General features: G+C 45.9%; 2 protein-coding genes across 26 annotated transcripts in view; one reads left to right on the forward strand and one right to left on the reverse strand.

Annotated features, from left to right (window-relative positions):
• Positions 1-13,384, forward strand: part of mark3a (MAP/microtubule affinity-regulating kinase 3a) — a 32,310-nt gene extending 18,926 nt beyond the window's left edge. For 4 of the 25 annotated variants that reach the window (XM_055506000.1, XM_055505999.1, XM_055506002.1 and 1 more), the window contains 9 exons: positions 1,124-1,236; positions 1,680-1,827; positions 2,397-2,611; positions 3,293-3,396; positions 3,607-3,783; positions 5,239-5,511; positions 6,339-6,365; positions 11,628-11,672; positions 12,558-13,384. In XM_055506000.1, coding sequence (XP_055361975.1) covers positions 1,124-1,236; positions 1,680-1,827; positions 2,397-2,611; positions 3,293-3,396; positions 3,607-3,783; positions 5,239-5,511; positions 6,339-6,365; positions 11,628-11,672; positions 12,558-12,903 — 1,448 coding nt within the window. In that variant the 3' untranslated portion in view covers positions 12,904-13,384. Of the gene's footprint in view, positions 1-1,123; positions 1,237-1,679; positions 1,828-2,396; positions 2,612-3,292; positions 3,397-3,606; positions 3,784-5,238; positions 5,512-6,338; positions 6,366-9,433; positions 9,759-11,627; positions 11,673-12,557 lie in introns of those variants that run through there. The other 21 variants (XM_029139167.2, XM_029139182.3, XM_041069251.2 and 18 more) reach the window with 17 other exon arrangements.
• Positions 13,385-13,666: 282 nt separating this feature from the next.
• ckba (creatine kinase, brain a) lies at positions 13,667-16,345 on the reverse strand. The gene is made up of 8 exons (XM_029139188.3): positions 16,205-16,345; positions 15,736-15,937; positions 15,156-15,310; positions 14,947-15,079; positions 14,525-14,696; positions 14,322-14,445; positions 14,057-14,246; positions 13,667-13,980 (listed from the first exon to the last, which is right to left on the reverse strand). Exons 2-8 carry the CDS (start codon positions 15,926-15,928, stop codon positions 13,802-13,804), a joined length of 1,146 nt encoding a protein of 381 aa, XP_028995021.1. The 5' UTR covers positions 15,929-15,937; positions 16,205-16,345; the 3' UTR covers positions 13,667-13,801.
• Positions 16,346-16,413: the final 68 nt, after the last annotated feature.

Consider the following 16,413-nt stretch of genomic DNA (forward strand, 5'->3'; position numbering starts at 1 on the left):
TTTTTGAGCATGCTTTAGTCTGCAGGTGCATGCCAAATCTGTGTCTGTTCAGACGCTGTTAGTTTGAACCCTGTCTCTAGTGTTGTATCCAATCCTAGTGGTGAACCAGAATGAACAGAAACTGGACTGAGACACAGGAAAAGAGGCAGAAGGGCTGAGGGAGAACAGGAGGCTGCATGTGAAAAAGGCGAGAAACGAGAGGCTCTTGTTGCAGATTCTGCCTGGTTACAGAGGCCCAGATCATTTGTTACACTTTCCCTCTCTCGCTGCACTGAGCACACTCAGCCGGTATTGCGTGAAACTCAGTAGCAAACAGTGTTTTAATCATGGAGTTGCAGGTACAGAATTTGGATACTGTGGTTTACGAGTGTCTTTACTGGTTTCGGTTCTGCTAAATTAGAACCTGCAATAGGGGTCTGGTAAAGCTGACCATAATGGAATTAGTACAGCTTTCATGTACAGGATGGTGCCTTGGAGGCTTTTCCACTCCAACAGCAGGAAGATTGTGTTGGACAGGATGAATCACTTTCATTTGATGAGGTTTTGGTCTCTAGGTTTGTGCTCCAAGGCTATGAACAGCGGGGATCTAGACCCACAGTTTGGGCTGCTTTTAAAGTACCTTCAATACAAGAGTGACAGCCAATATTGTATTTTGAAGGTCGATGAATGCATCATTCACCTTTTTAATGTCTCTGTAGATGTGGTCTGCCTAAATGTGTTCTCCAACATGCCTCAGATGGAGGGGTCTCATGAAACATAAATAGGCTGTGCAGTGCTGAAAGGAAATGATAAAAGCCTTCATGTAGTGCATGTTGGAGGAGGGGGACACGGATGAATGTTTAAAGCAGGCTAGGCTGCAGCAGGAGGCTTCAGTCGGCTTCACCTAGCATGCTGCTACGAACGCGAGCTGGGCGACTGTGATGTGCAAGCCTCCCTGAGGGCAGTGTACTAGTCATGTTGGTCCAGGTAGCAGGTCATGCCTTGCCTGTACTCTGCCACAAACATATGCATTGTTTAATTTCTTCAGATATGTAACTAAAAGTGTGGGTACATCCTCTGTAAATGACAGACAGGCTCATTTCTTCTACAGTCATGTTAAGTGAGCCATGCTCTTTTTTTGTAGATGTGATGGTGGGGATGGGCTACAACTTGGATGAGATCCAGGAGTCTCTGGCCAAGATGAAGTACGACGAGATCACAGCCACATACCTGCTGCTCGGCAGGAAGGCCTCTGAGGTACGATACTATAGCACTAGTAATGATCTTCACTGTATTTCCACCTGTGGCCTCTGCTTTAAACGTCCTCAAAGCTCAGAAAAAGGCAGAGGAACGGCGCTAATTCCCACTTCAGGCGTTTCTTTGAGCTCTTGTCAGTGACCTGCTCAAAGCTCGGTCACGAGGAAGAAGTACATTATCTTACACTGGTCTGCTTATTCTGCACAGAGCTCTCTGTTTATCAAACTCCATTAGGTTTCCATCAGTCACTACTTCGCTGCACGACTGAATTCAGATTGAGCAGTAGTTTAGAGGGGAAGTAGGAAACGCCTGAAGAGATGAGATGTTCTCCTCTGTTTCAGCCAGACGGACAATTTGACAGACATGAAGTGTAAAAGTAATGAAACGGCAGCAGTAATATGCAGTGTCCTGCCTGCTTGACCATGCATCTACCTGTTCCCCAGCTGGAACCCAGTGAGTCAGCCTCCAGCAGCAACCTGTCTCTGGCCAAACCCAGACCCAGCAGCGAGCTCAACGGCCAGTCACCCTCGCACCTCAAAGTCCAGAGGAGCGTCTCCTCAAACCACAAACAGAGGCGTTACAGTGAACAAGGTGAGAGGGAGAAGGGCAAAAGTCCCAATGAGAGAGAGAGGGCAAACACTGGCATCGCTCTGATCTTTGATAAATGTGACCTTTCTCATTATTTTACACTTGTCAGCAGTTGGAGCTTTTGCCTCCTGATAAAGGTCGACTTCTGTCAGTAGCTTTGTTGCCAGGCTGATAACAGCTGTTAAGGGAAATCAGACTTATAGTGGAGGCACTTCAACCTTTGCCTTATTTGCACAGCTTGGTGGTGTCCGCTGTGATTTTATGCACTGTCAGTAACCTCAGATTTGTCTGTGTTAAAGCTGCAGCATAAATATCTTTGAGAAAGGTTGGTTATGTAGCAAAACAATTTCCATTTGACTGAATATTCACCTAAATAAATGAACTCAAGCCACATGCCGTTCTGAGCCTCAAGCTCACTGTGCTTCAATAAAGTGTAGATAAGAGTCAACTAGTCTGAGTCATTTGTTCCTCCAAATTTAGGTTGTCGCGTTTTAAATAAACGCACTCAAATTTCAGTGTTCAGTGTTTTCCTAAAGTACAAACAGTAACTAAGTCTTTCTGTGTTTCTGCAGTTGGCCAGAATGTCCCCCCAGGGATGGCTCATCCAAAGAGGAGTCAGACGACAACAGCGGAGAACGGCGGGAAAGAGGAGGGAGTCCAGCTCCGTAAACCCAGCACCCCAGGGAGCCGCGGGGCTCCACCCTCCAGTCCTCTGCTGGGCAACGCCAACAATCCCAACAAGGCCGACATCCCTGACCGCAGGAAAGGCGCCACCACCGGCCCTGCGGTGGGTCCCACTATCAGTCCCACACGTTTAGATACTTATGCTTCCCACACATGTAAATTGAATTGTTTGAGAGTCTTTTCTCTCAAACTGGCGTCTTTTGCTAAATCACAATGTAGTCAGTAGAATTTCTTAGTCTGTAGACGTTTTAACAGCCTCCAAAGTGTCTGTTCAATGACACCAGCGCTTCATTTCTCCAGTCTTTCACTCTTAAGAACAGTTTGAGGCTCATTGTCTGTCCACAGCACAGCATTGGCCGGCTTGAACCTTGAATCTGTAGCCTTTAACTGCAGCTTCCTGTTTACATGAACCTCCTCAAGGAGAATTATAAACAGTGGATTATTACCCCCAATAGTTTTTGCAGTGTGGAGGCTTCCAGAGTCTCAGAAGAGAGCAACTATTCATGATAGAAAATGTACCATAGCAAGAGAAATGTCTGTGTTTTCTATCTAAAGCGTTGGTTTAACATTTTAAGTAGCGAAGGAGTTCATCAGCCACATTAACGTCGTACATGACAAAATGAACTTCCTTCCAAAACATTTGGTGTTATCACATTTGTGGTTAACATTTGTTCATGTAAAGCAGCTGAAGTACAGAAGTAAATGTCATGTTTTCCTTTTGGCTGGACAGAACTTGACAGCACAAGGAGAGTCTCATCGGTTTGTTGTTTCTCACTCTCTACAGAATAACACTGCGTCTGCAGGCATGACCAGGAGGAACACGTATGTCTGCAGCGACAGGAACAACACAGACCGCCTCTCCGTCATCCCCAACGGGAAAGAGAACAGGTGAGGGCTGGGGCCGCTTGCCTTTGACTTTCTCTCAGGAACTGTGTAAGCCCAGTTTTCCTGTATTGTAGAATTCCTTTGTTTTATTCCCTGTTTTTCTTTTCTTTCTGTCCTTTCTTTGTTTCATGTTTTCTCATCATCCTATATTTTTTTTCATTTGTTTTTGCTATTGGGGGACTGGGGGGGGTCTCTTTGTTGTGGCATGACCAGCATGACTGAGATGGCTTGTGCCACTAGCCCCTCTTCTGCCTTTGCGGCAACTGCGTTCGGTGCCTCGTCCAGTTCGGTGCGGCTGAGGTATCAAACCGTCGGCCCCTTGTACGCTTGCCAGGCAGGCTGGGCCACGCTGCCCCACTCCTACTACGCTCTGGACTACTGCTTGCCCAAGTAAGACGGCAGGGCCTCCAAACCCCCCTGTCTGTCTCCTTTCATGTCTTAGCCCCCGTTTGGCCCTTCGCTAACCCACGCATCCGACCAGCTTCTCACTCCTGTAACACCTGAACTTAACCATGGACACCATTTCCTGCAAGGAGCAGTGATGACCATTTGCATCCACTCTGTTTTTTTGTCGTTCGTGTCGGTGTCTGAAATGTACACAACCATAAGCAGGTGAAGGACGGTTTGTAATCTATTTCTGGGCTGCCAGATTGTGTGGATCTATAATAATACTGTAGTTACTAGGTTGTTCTAATGCTGTGGCTTGGTTTGCCAATAAGAAAAAATAAACTAAGTTCCTATTGCAGAAAATATATATAAATATAAGATAGTTGAATCTTTGCATAAAAATGTTCATAGTTTCTACTCGTTGTGAAATTGGTTGCTCCTATGAAGGCTTTTTTCCTAGAGCATGCTTTGGGATGCAGCAGGTCTTGATTTAACCTGAACTTTGAACGTGGTGGGTGTTTATTTCAGACACTAACAAGAGTGGAGACGAGTAGAGAAAAATATGTATCCACACACTGAAATCCAGGATCTTTTGCTCTGTGTGTGATGATATTTTTTGTGTTTGCGTCATTCCTCCTCCAACCATAAACTGGAGGACCTCTTGGCTCCGCTGCAGATGTTCCAATAACAACTCTCGGTTCTGCTACTGATGTGTCCTTCATCCTCTGCTGTCGACTTTGATCCCCTCTCTTTCCCATCTGGGTCTTTCACCTGTCTGTGTCCGTCATGATGGCCGAGCTCCACAGGCTCTCCTGCTGCCTCAGCACATCTAGGCCATCGTCTTGTTTTTGTTTAGACTCTAACTGATCAGGGGCACAATTCACTCTTATCATGGTTTAGAGCTGATTGTCCAGGGTGGGAAATGGACAACAACCCCCATATGAAATTTTACCTTTTAACTATTATATGTAGTAGTATTTGTTTATGGAGTCAGAGGTGTTCATTGGCAAATAAATCAAGACTAAAAGTCACAAAAATAAATATGAGTTCCCTTCATGCACATCTTTAATCAGACTTTAGTGAACAGCTTCATAACATCACACACAGTTTCTTTCATCCTCCAGTAGCGCTTGTTAATGGTTGCTTTGTTTTTTGCATTTCCTACCCTGTTGACATCTAACATGCAAGAATAAATTGTCAAACCCATGATGTTTAAATCATGTTATGACCAACTCTGTCATTAATAGGGTCTGTAACAGGTTTTTCCATTGCACTTTTGTACCTTTTACAGTAAATGCATTAAATAAGCAGAACTAATTACCTTCAACACAAACTGGGGAGACAAAGAGAACTCATTGCTTGATGATGAACAGGCGTATTCACGTACATCTGCAATGGAAAAACTGAGGATTCTGAGAATGAAGCCTGACTGGATTGTTGGTCTCCCTTCGCCTTTAGCAGCGTGGCCGTGTCCCCCGGGGGCCAGAAGAACCCGGTGGCCTCGACCCACAGCATCTCCAACGCCACCACGCCCGACCGACTGCGCTTCCCCCGAGGCACCGCCAGCCGCAGCACCTTCCACGGCGGGCAGCTGCGAGACCGCCGCATGGCCACGTACAACGGGCCGCCCGCGTCGCCCACCCTCTCCCACGACGCCACCCCTCTCTCCCAGACCCGCAGCCGTGGAACCAGCAACCTTTTTTCCAAACTCACCTCCAAACTCACCCGCAGGTAGGCAAGGAAATGAAGTAGTGACAAAAGGTTTGGGTGTAGTTCACTCTTTTTAGTCCTGTATGGACTACAAATGTACGTTACATAAAGTTATTCAATACTTCAAAATGATTAACGCTAACACACACCCTCCTCAGGATGTCAATAGAAAGTGGTTAGAGTCTAGCCCTGCTCTGTAGTGTCTAATCTGCTGTGACTTTGTCTGTTTGAGTTACAAGCCAATCAGCACAGTGCCTGGTTGAGTTAGGATGATTAATTACATGCTGGAGGAGCACTTCACTGTCCACTACGATGTGATTTATTCTTGAAGCTAAATGTCTGTGTGTCGCTGCCTGGTTGCCTGCCAGAGAGAAGTAAAACTGCTCTAAATGAGCCACAGTTTTGACCTCTTGTCAGTTTCTAGGGCATGAGTCGGCTGATAATTCCAGCCAATTTTAGTTCTGTGACTATTAATGAGGTGTGTCAAGAATAAGTCAAGGTAGAAAAATGGTGAATCATAGGTCCTGGATTGTTGGTTGCACATACAAGCGCTGCAACCTTCCACTTTGGCTCCCCCAAAAAAGATAATCCTTAGGCAACAGCACTTCTGTTTTTAATAAGTGTCCATGTTGCTTGTTAGTGGCAGGCAGGCCAGTGACGTCCCGTCTGCAATGACTGCCCCAAAATGAGGAATTGAAATCATTTGATAACTGATGAAACAGAAAACTTCCCATTTTCTCTGATGATTCCAATCACCCCATTTTTGTTCATTCACTGGATTCCTCATACCTCCTCCTTCCACTTCCCCCTCACCATTTTCACTGTTTCTTTGTCTGATTCTGTTGTAGAAACATGTCATTCAGGTTTGCCAAAAGGTAGGACTCTTGTACTGCCTTTCGCTCTTTCGTGTCAAACATAACAAAACCAGCCCCGCAGCCTGGAGAACTTGCTCTGAAACTCTCCAGATGCGTGGGGCTGCTGGCACTGAACTAACCCACCGCTTGGCAGGAGTGACCACACCTTGAGTGCATTTACACACAGGTTACAATCAGACTGTTATCACATTTGCATGGTTCAACCATGAGTGGGTTTAAACTTTGCAACTCTTTTTTTTTTTTTTTTTGTTGCTAATTTGCACAACGGGCCAGTTTTTAGTAGTTTGACATGAGGGGAGATGCATTTCTTTGCTTCATTGCCGAGACAAATCGAAATGGTGCTGCTTTCAAGTTCGTAGGGTAAATAGGAAGCTGGAGGAGGAGCAGCATCTGTGAGGGTTTATCATCTGGGCAGTAACTTCTTCTCTTCGTCTGACAGTTGTTTCTAATTCTGCACACATCTCCTGCTGTGTCTAGGGCTGTATCGGTTCTCCAGCTTCACAGTTCAGACTTTAATTACGTTGGTTTGTGGAGGTTGCTCTCTACTTTCCCTGAGCACCTCGCAGCACAGATGTGGTCCTGGTCTCAGAACCGTTACACCCCTAATCTTTACGCTAAACCAGCAGCCTGTGCTTCTTGGTGTCCACGTCCGCCATGTGAAATCTTTGGCTTCATGTTGCTGCTCCTGCTGTCTTGCATTGCCGTGATGTTTTGGAACTTCGTCTGTGTCCCAAACTAAACAATGAATAGAAATGTCGGCCTATTTGTAATGTGAGTACACCGTCTCATGGTTACTGAGCTGAGCGAAAGGCCACTTCATGATCCCTGTACAGGTGATAGTTTGGAGTTGGTGGTAAACAAAGTTAATTAATTCACCTGATGTTATTACGTTTAGCTTCTACTTAAGACTAGTTTCTATGGCCTCTCGACAGATGATTCGATTTTTTATTTTACAATGGTCCTCTTAAACGTTTGTTTCAGTTCAACCAGCACAATGTTACAGTATGTTGTTAATTTACATTTTTACGATTAAACTAAAACAGAGTCAGCTATTAGCGTTTTTGCCAGCTAACATCTGGAATCTGAACCAAGGATTGCACCTCTAGGCAAATTTTACTTTCGATAACGCCATTTTCTCATTTCCAGTCCCACAGCAGAGCTAATCGGCTCCTGACTGCAGCTTCATGTTTCCTTCACTGTCCTGAGAATGGTGTCAACCTTCTCTGTTACCAGTAGACGATATAACAAACAAGCCTATCTCCCAAATGTCAAACAGTTGTTGTTTTGTTTTGTTTTTTTCATGAGACATAAAACGTTTCACACAAATTAACACGTCTGTTAAAGATACTTGTTGCTTTGTCAGTCGAGTCTCTTTGTGTGTAAATGTTCTCAGTGTGGCTGCGCTTGGGCTGATTGGGCGAGTCGTCCACGCTCCTTCAGCAATCAGTCAATTAACCATCAGCAGAAGCCGCTTGCCACTAATCAGCTGCCGGTGCATGCATGGGGTCGCTTCTTGGATCTGCCATTGATTGTGGTTTGCTACCAGCTTGCTCTGTCTCTGACGTTCACATTAGATTCTGCTTGTCTAGGACATTGGTTCAGGTTTTCCATTGATTTTGTTTTGTTTTTCGATGCTTAAACTAAATGTCTGCCAGTCACAGTTTTTATCTCCTTTTGTAATTCTCTGTGTTTTGGGGATGGTTGGCGTACTTGGACTGGTTTTCTGAAATCCATCTGCGACTATCCCAGATTTAATAGCGATTACCAAAGGTTTTCTGCTCTCCCACTTGCATCCTTCTCTATAGTCCAGCGTGACATGTGCTACCCCTCAAGATTATGAAACTGTTCTCACTCCCATTCATTCTACTCTAATGTTCTCTAGACCTTATGAAGCCTTTGGTCTTAATCTGTTAATACGTAAATGTGTAGGATCCATTTCCTGATAATTTGTTTCTGGTGGGTACTTGAAAATGTTCTCCAGTTTACTTTTCCACCATTTGGGGTAAGAGGTGTAAAAACGGGTAGTGACGATGATCTGTGCTCACACCAGGATGCGCGCACACACAACTGGAATCCTGATGTAGGCATGACGTGCTCCAGCTGTGGCCTGTCGGAACAGTATTATAGCTTTATGGCCCTCACAGGATCCCGTCTCGAGGCTCGAGTCTGCCCCCAAATGGCCTATTCGTAGACTATGTCCTTCTATGAAATCATTATCATCGTCAGAGCCTTCATCATCCAAGGACTTTTCATTCGACTCTGATTTAATTTCCTCACCATCCTTTGTCTCATCCTTTTTACTGTGTTTTTGTGTTTGTCCTCATTTCTACACAGTCCCGAAAGCGACAGATGTAGTCAAAGATTATTCGACAAGTCATTTACATTGAAGCTTTGTGTATATAAAATATACAAGTTCCACTTTTGTTATTCAGTTTAGTTATGTAAACATTTGTAGAAATTAATTACTAAAATTCATTACTTATACTAGTATCAGTTATCTAAACAATTAATTCTATGAAAGTAAATAAATATAAAGGAGAACTTCATATCCTTAGAAAAGTATCAGCTTATTACAAGCAGATCACTTTAGCTATTTTGAGAAATACAAAATCCAAATGTTTGACTTTTTAAATTGCAAATAAAACGTGTGATCAACAATGAAAGTAACAAAATAAAACCGTTGCAGTCCTGCTTGTCTGCTAGCACGGCTCACGGAATAAATAAGTAAAGAATACATTTACAGGATAAGGTTCGGGCACAGGCCTCAGCTATAGATTGAATATTTATTAAAAGAATAATTTGTTATGCATGTTGTCAGACATTTTAGGTTTCAGTCATTGTAACCCTTCAGTTATGTTTTGACTCGTCCAATAACTCTCCTACATCTGCTCCGGTGGGTCTCTATATAAACCTTCACTTCTTCTGACTCGGCCAGCAGGTTGTTTCCATGTTCCTCCTCCTCAGGTCACTCCACCCTCTACGCCCTTCCTCACAGTTTGTCTTTTGGTCTACCTAATCGTCCTTTGTCCTTTAACCTTGAACTCTTGCTGCTCTTCCTCTCTGCCTAGGGTCACTATTGACCCAGCCAAACGGCAGACGGCCAAAACAGGGCCTGCCATCCCTTCTACCCAGGGAGGAAAGACCCTTAGTAAGTCTTCTGCCCTCCGATCTCTATCAGCCTTGTCCTTTCTTCCTCCTTTCTCATCATTCCTCCCATGTTTTATCCTTTTTTTGGCCTGTCATCACGCCATGCATTCAAATATTCTTTCCCTCTCTCTCTTTTTTTTCTTCGTCGTGTGTCCATTGAGAAAATCAGTCTCCTCAGATTCCCGTTTTGTCTTTCAGATTCAGGAGCAGAAGATATAGAGAGTTGTAGGAAGATGAAGATCTAGAGTAAGGGGCTGCTTTTGAATCCCTTAATACCTCCTCCGAGACAAAATCCGAGTTATGTGGGGGGACATACCCAGCCTCCCCTCCTCTGACACCGCCTCCCGCCCTCACCCCCTTGGTCTTGTGACCTTCACGACCTCTCTGCCCAAACCCAGGACCTTCTGTCAGTCCTGTCTGTTCACTCGTCCTCCTGTTTGTCTAGTCCCTCGCGCTGTCAGAAGTGTGGAGTCACTTCCTGCTCCACCCGTCCTGTTTTTCTGTCATGCGAGCTGCAGTGCATGCTGGGAGCCTGACACCAGTTAAAAAACAAACGTCTTAACGGAGAAGCAGGGAACCCTTTGTTTAAATCTTATTTTTATTACTGGCATTTCTCTTTTACTCTGTAATTACTTATCTCTCTCCTCCATTTTAACCCCCATAAGTCACAGATGAGCTGACTGAGCATTAATGCACAGTAGCTTCTGTGTTTCCTTCCTCAGAGGAAATTAGTCTTTTGCAGTCTTCACTGGGAGACATAAAATACTAAAATACCTCAAAGCAAACAGACTTTTGCCTTCTAGATAATCTCTAGAGCAAAGGTTTACAGAAACTGTATACAACATGCACGTTAGGCTGAGCTTCCTAAAAATGCAGATGGTTAAGGCATCAATTCTACATTTTGTCCTGGTGGAAAAAGAAAAACTTGTGTCGATCAGATGACTTTACTAGCGTAGATCTACAGAGGAGCAGAAAATGTTCCCGTTCTCTTTTCTTCATGTTCTTTTGTAGGAAACTCTCTGTGGGTTGAAATGTGATTTTTCACCCACGATCACACGCTGCTGGCACGTCTGAGTGTTCTTACACCCATCCCCTGTCGATAGGCTCCACTGGGGGATAAAAACCGGTTCTGTTGTTTTTGTTTCAATCACAGGCACAAATTACAGTCGAGGGAGTGTTTGTGTTGCGAGAGCAGAGTTTCACACAGACCCCTGCTACAGGGAGCGTTCTCCATCTGCAAATACACGTGTACTTTCAATAATTATGATAGCTGTTCTGTGGATTACAGTGTTTCCATAGGTGCCAACTTTAAGTATTTATCAATCGCTTTGGTTAGAGAGCATAAGCAGAGTATAAACACTGAGCCCACTTTAATTACAATAAAGTCAGAGTATTGAGTGGGTTTATTAATTCAAAATGCCTTGATCCTGTTGTTTAGGTGAATTCTGCCCTCGACCAAATAAGTTTTGCGTTTCTTTTTCCCTAGAGCTTTCTGGCAATTCTATGGTTGTTTGTGTACTTTTTAACTGTAAACCATCCATGTTTTTGTGATTACGTGGAAACTTATTCCAGTCAGCTGTGATTGCGTTAGATCTTTTTTTGTAGCTTTACTGTCTATTTCTTCTATGCATACATTTACAGCATCATGATATAAATAGTATATTAGAAAATGACCATTAGAGGTCCTGGCACTGCCCTATAAGGCCAGTTCCATGTTAATAATAAATAATATTATTGAGCTGTCTTAAAACCTTAGATGGTTTAACATTGTCTTTCGGCTTTTCTTTTGGGTCTTGCTCCGTGTTCAGAAACTGCTTTTCCTTCTGTCTGATGCTTATGTTTTCAGTTTGGGATCAGCATTCATCACAGTTCATCTCTCTCTCTCTCTCTCTCTCATGTTTTTTCGCTGATTTAAATGGAAGTAAAACCCCTTCCATTTGTATTTGTTTTTTTTCTTGGACGCACTTGTTTCGCCTCGATGTCACTCTCCTTGCGTTCTCTTTTTTTGTTCTTATTATTTCCTGGAATTGACCTACAGATATTTATTGTGCCCAACATCTTCTTTCCCCTCCTTCTTTTTTCCTCCTCACTGTCTGATCTTCTCACGCGCCCCAGAGTCTCAACCGAGTTTGAGAGAAACAGGAGACTTGAGGGCTCAAGGTGAGATGACTGCCCACAAAACAGAAAAGGCTTCGGTTTGACCTTGTCTGCGGACTCGGTCCAGTTGCTTGACCCGTTGACTAGGAACCCGCTCTCTGCCTGTTTGCAATGGGATGTCTGAATGTGTTGGACAGTAGCATTTGGATTTATATGGCTTTTTTTATTCACGTTTGCATGGCGCTGTGTGCAGCATGGCATGTTTGTTCGTCAACCAGAGAAATGCTGCCATTAATTGAACCTTAACTTGTTTAGCCCTACTTTACATTGCATTTGGCGTCACAGAGGTACGTTTTCACCAGACAATAAATAGTCAGGGAGCATGTAACTTCAATAAGGAAGTTAAAGATCTGGTTCATAGGAAATCATAAAATAATTGGTCTAATGGGGGAAAATTTCTACAATAATCCATAATTCAAATTGTAGATTTAGTGCACTTTTAACTGTCCTAGCTTAAAATGATCATGTGTTTTGTTAAGTCTACCAGGCTCTTATTGTTTGGAAAACCGAAGGCTTAACTCTGTGATTTGACTGTGTCAGAGACTCAGACTGGGCTTCACAGTGGAAACAAACCACCACAGGCTTAATGTCATTTACTGGAATAGTTTCATGTTGAAAGTTGAATGAGAAGCACAAGGGGTAATCCCCCAAAAAACCCATGTTATTCTTACTAATCAGTGTATATTACAGACGCACGAGTGATCCAACGCTCCACAGAGCCAGAAACTTGAGACTATTCCTCTAAAGCCAAGTGTGTGGATCATGGTTTGTTTATTGTACGAGCTGCTTTGACTGATGATCGTGTTTCTGTTTTGACCCAGTCAAAGCGGGCGCTGATGCAAGTGAGCCAGACCCGCCACATTAATCCATGTCCTCTTGTCCCAACAGTCGCCATGTACCTGGGGATCAAAAAGGGGAAAATAAAGACGGTAAACCCCGCTCCCTCAGATTCACTTGGAGTATGAGGACCACCAGCTCCATGGAGCCCTGTGAAATCATGCGGGAGATTCGCAAGGTGCTCGACGCCAACAACTGCGACTACGAACAGCAAGAGAGTTTCCTGCTTCTTTGCGTGCACGGGGACGAGCGAGCCGAGAACCTGGTGCAGTGGGAGATGGAGGTTTGCAAGCTGCCGCGACTCTCCCTCAACGGCGTCAGGTTTAAGAGGATATCTGGATCATCCATCGCTTTCAAAAACATTGCTTCCAAAGTTGCCAACGAGTTAAAGCTATGAACAAAAGGGTTTAAAATACATATATACATATAAGTGTATATATACATATATCTAGAAGTATTTAAGCTGTACAATCATCCTGGTAGCAGTTTCCAAATGTCTTCTTTTTTAAACAAAATACAGAGTATGTATTGAATATTCTAATGTATAGATTAAGGCTTTTGGCAATAATCACTGAATTACCTACTAATATCTGTTCTGGCCACACGGGGTCAGCATTAACGAGTTGAATATGATTTGTCATGCTGTGAATGTGGACAAAAAGCATTTCTAGTCTTATTTATTTCTTTTTTTCTCTCCCAGATTTAAAAAAAGTAGCGTTTTTGTTTTCAGTGTAAATAATGTATCTTACGTTCAAGACAGCTTCACCCCAATACTCCTTTTTCTTTTTGTATTTCATTTAGAGTAGATGGGGAGTCTGTAAATGCTCACATGGTTAAGGGTCACTCATGTTGCAATTAAAGTGTCTTGTCAACTTGAATGTCCCATCTCCTGTTAATTTGTCTGAAAGTAGTCAGTGAAAAGGATTGAGTTTCCTTGTAGGATTAATGGCCGCCTGTGGAAAATGGGTCATTTGCAGTGATGTCATCGCGTAACCAATTATAGATGTTCTAGGAAAACTTAACATCCACAGCGGAGACTGTTCTGGGTAAATTAAAGCTTTTTAGTCTATGCTGGGATGGTTAAACACATGCTGCAGCTTGTCTGGAATCAAAGCTTCATCTCTTTTTAGATTCCAACAGAAGCACAAAGCAGGTAAGAGTGACGTTACACCATTGGGGTTTTTATTTCATATCCATCCTAATAGGAACCATGGTCTTAAATATGCAAATACATCCTAACGCTCAGAGGGGAACGGGGAGAAGAGGGAGGAAGCTGGTCGGCTTTGAGGACGGTTTCACTTCTGGGCCGGTATCATGTCCTCGATGCACTGGCCTTTCTCCAGCTTCTTCTCCATCTCAATCAGCAGTTTGATCCCATCCACCACCATCTGCACCAGCTGGACCTCAGAGAAGCCCAGTCTGTCTGCGTTGGAGATGTCAAACACGCCCCCGACGGCGGCAGTGTCCACGCCACCTGATGGAGAAAAAGGAAGATCCGTCGATACACTGAAGCTTCACTCAACAGAAGCAGCCACTGAAGTCAACTGTACCAGTTCCGCGCTTCTGAAGCCTCAGCCTCTTGAGAACCTCCCCAAACTTGGCGTGTTTGCTCAGGTTGGGCAGCTTGACGTGCACACCCGCACGCAGCCCAGTGCCCAGGTTGGACGGACAGGTGAGGATGTAGCCCAGGTGCTCGTTCCACATGAACGCGTGACCTCGGTCCTTGAACAGGCTCTCGATCTGAGCAATTAAAAAGAAGGCACGCGTGAACAAAACCTCCAGCGACGCATCCACTGGACCCTGACCTCCACCTACCTTTGTGAGACCGGTGCAGAAGCGGGTGAACACTTCCCTCATGTTGCCTCCTTTCTGCATGGAGATCACGCGCAGGTGGTCCTCCTCGTTGACCCACACCAGGAACGTCTTGTTATCGTTGTGCCTTAGAAAAGAGCGAGCGCGTGAGATGAAGGCCCGCGTCATCGGCTCTGAGGAGGACGGGGACGTTAAGGGGGTCTCACCAGATGCCCCTGGCGTCGGGCCAGTCGCGGGCCATCCCTGAGGCCAGCAGCAGAGGAGACACCGGCTTGTCAAACAGGAAGTGGTCGTCGATGAGCTGCTGCTGCTCGGCGTCGGTCATGTTCTTCAGGGCGTAGTATTTCCCCTTGAGGTCTCCAGTCAGCGAGCCCAGAGCTGCAGACGACAGACTTATTAGACATTAAAACGGATGGTGTGGCAGATTGAGAGTGTCAGACTGCTGGCTGCCACTAGGGGGCGCCCACCGTCACAAGCTAATGCCTTCACTGCGTTACGGAGCACAACGGAGTCATTGAGCTGCGGCCGTGACTCAGTGCGTGTCCGATAATATGACAGCTGGCGCTCTGCGTTACGCAACACGGAGAGAAGTTCTACATTTGGGGGGTTGTGTTATGATGGGCTCTACCTTCCACGGAGAGCTTCTCCACAGCGCGCCGCTCGCCTCGGCTGCAGTGGGGGGGCAGGCAGTACCCACGGATGCTGCGGCCGGTTCGGACCCGGGAGCTCAGAACGTAGTTGGGGTCGAGGTCGTCTCCGCCCTTGGAGGGAACGACGGACGCGTTAGTTTGTGTTCGGCTGCACGGCGGGGTCCAGTGTGGCTGGACGCAGCGCTACCTTCAGGTTGGCCGCGTTGAGGTCGGTCTTGTGCTTGTCTGTGGGTTTGTAGCCGCCGTGTCTGTCCTGAATCACGGGGTCCAGCAGGTCCTTGAACACAATATACGTCTCCTCGTCCCCAGCCACGCAGCCCACGGTCATGATGAAGGGGTGGCCTGCACGGAGTGAACAGGGTCAGACATCCTCATCACGGCCCATCGCCCTCAGCTTCCAGTACAGACAGGTCTGGAAACGCTTCCTCAGCAGACGGCGTGGCCACAGTCTGCAGGGTGAGGCCACGCGCACTAGTCTCAACTGCAGCTGATAAACACATTAACGGGAACAAGTTGACATGAAACAGCGAAAGCGGCGCTGGATCGTCGGCTGCGGCCACGCACGCGTTACGTAACTCGGCTCATTTGCACTGGCTGCTGTAATTCTGTGCAGTATTACGGAGAATGGAGGAGGGGGAGGGGGGGGCTGCTGAGCCTCCATATGCGGGGGACGTGCTGCTCGTAGTCTCTCCCTTTCGCTCGTTACGTTCCCTCACACGGGCCCGACGCGCACAGCTGCGCCATTCCGCTCCGATTGCGGCTCTTACCTGGGTTGTCGACCCCGGTCTGGATGACGTCATCCAGGGTAAATCCGCTGGCCGTCATTTTGGTCCGCAGCCGCTCGTACAGCTCGGGAGTCAAGACCTTGGCCATGTGGTTGTTGTGTTTGCTGAGGTCCGGGTACTCCTGGATCGAGGTGAACTTCAGCTTCAGCTGGTTGTGCGTGTTCCCGAAAGGCATGGCTGAGCCCTGGGCACGGGACGGAGGCACAGACGCGGTGAGAAACAAAGGGCGCTGGCCCGATCGCTACTAGCGTCACAAAGCGGCACGAGCAGCTTGACAGCTACCAGGAAACAGACAAACCACGCAGACAGAGGCATCCGTGTTAATGACACTAGCGCGGTTAGCGCACTTCCTCACAGCGACGGGCGCGTAAAACCAGACGCGCGCCGTCGTTCCAGGATCTGCTCATTAACAACACACATGCTGCGGAATGTAACTGAAATTAGCTCCTACCTTTTGTTGGACCTGTGAACTACTATTACTACCAGCTGTGGACACAAAGATCCCTATCGTTGCTGCTCAAACGCTCCAACCCTGTAGCAGCTCTGCGCTCGGGATCCGGTCCCGACTCCTTCATTTATACGGGTCCGGTCCACTCCCATTGGTCAGGATGTGGAGTCATTCATTTAATTGGCTCCAGGCGGACTCTACTACACTGAACC

Source organism: Betta splendens, chromosome 22 (genome assembly GCF_900634795.4).
Source record: "Betta splendens chromosome 22, fBetSpl5.4, whole genome shotgun sequence".
In the NCBI taxonomy this organism is placed as follows: Eukaryota; Metazoa; Chordata; class Actinopteri; order Anabantiformes; family Osphronemidae; genus Betta; species Betta splendens.

Coding starts and splice junctions, on each gene's coding strand:
- ckba (XM_029139188.3), bottom strand. CDS start 15,928: ATGCCTTTCGGGAACACGCACAACCAGCTGAAGCTGAAGTTCACCTCG. Junction 15,311..15,735: donor GACCGGGGTCGACAACCCAG/GTAAGAGCCGCA, acceptor CACTCCGTGCAG/GCCACCCCTTCATCATGACC. Junction 15,080..15,155: donor TCAACGCGGCCAACCTGAAG/GTAGCGCTGCGT, acceptor GTTCCCTCCAAG/GGCGGAGACGACCTCGACCC.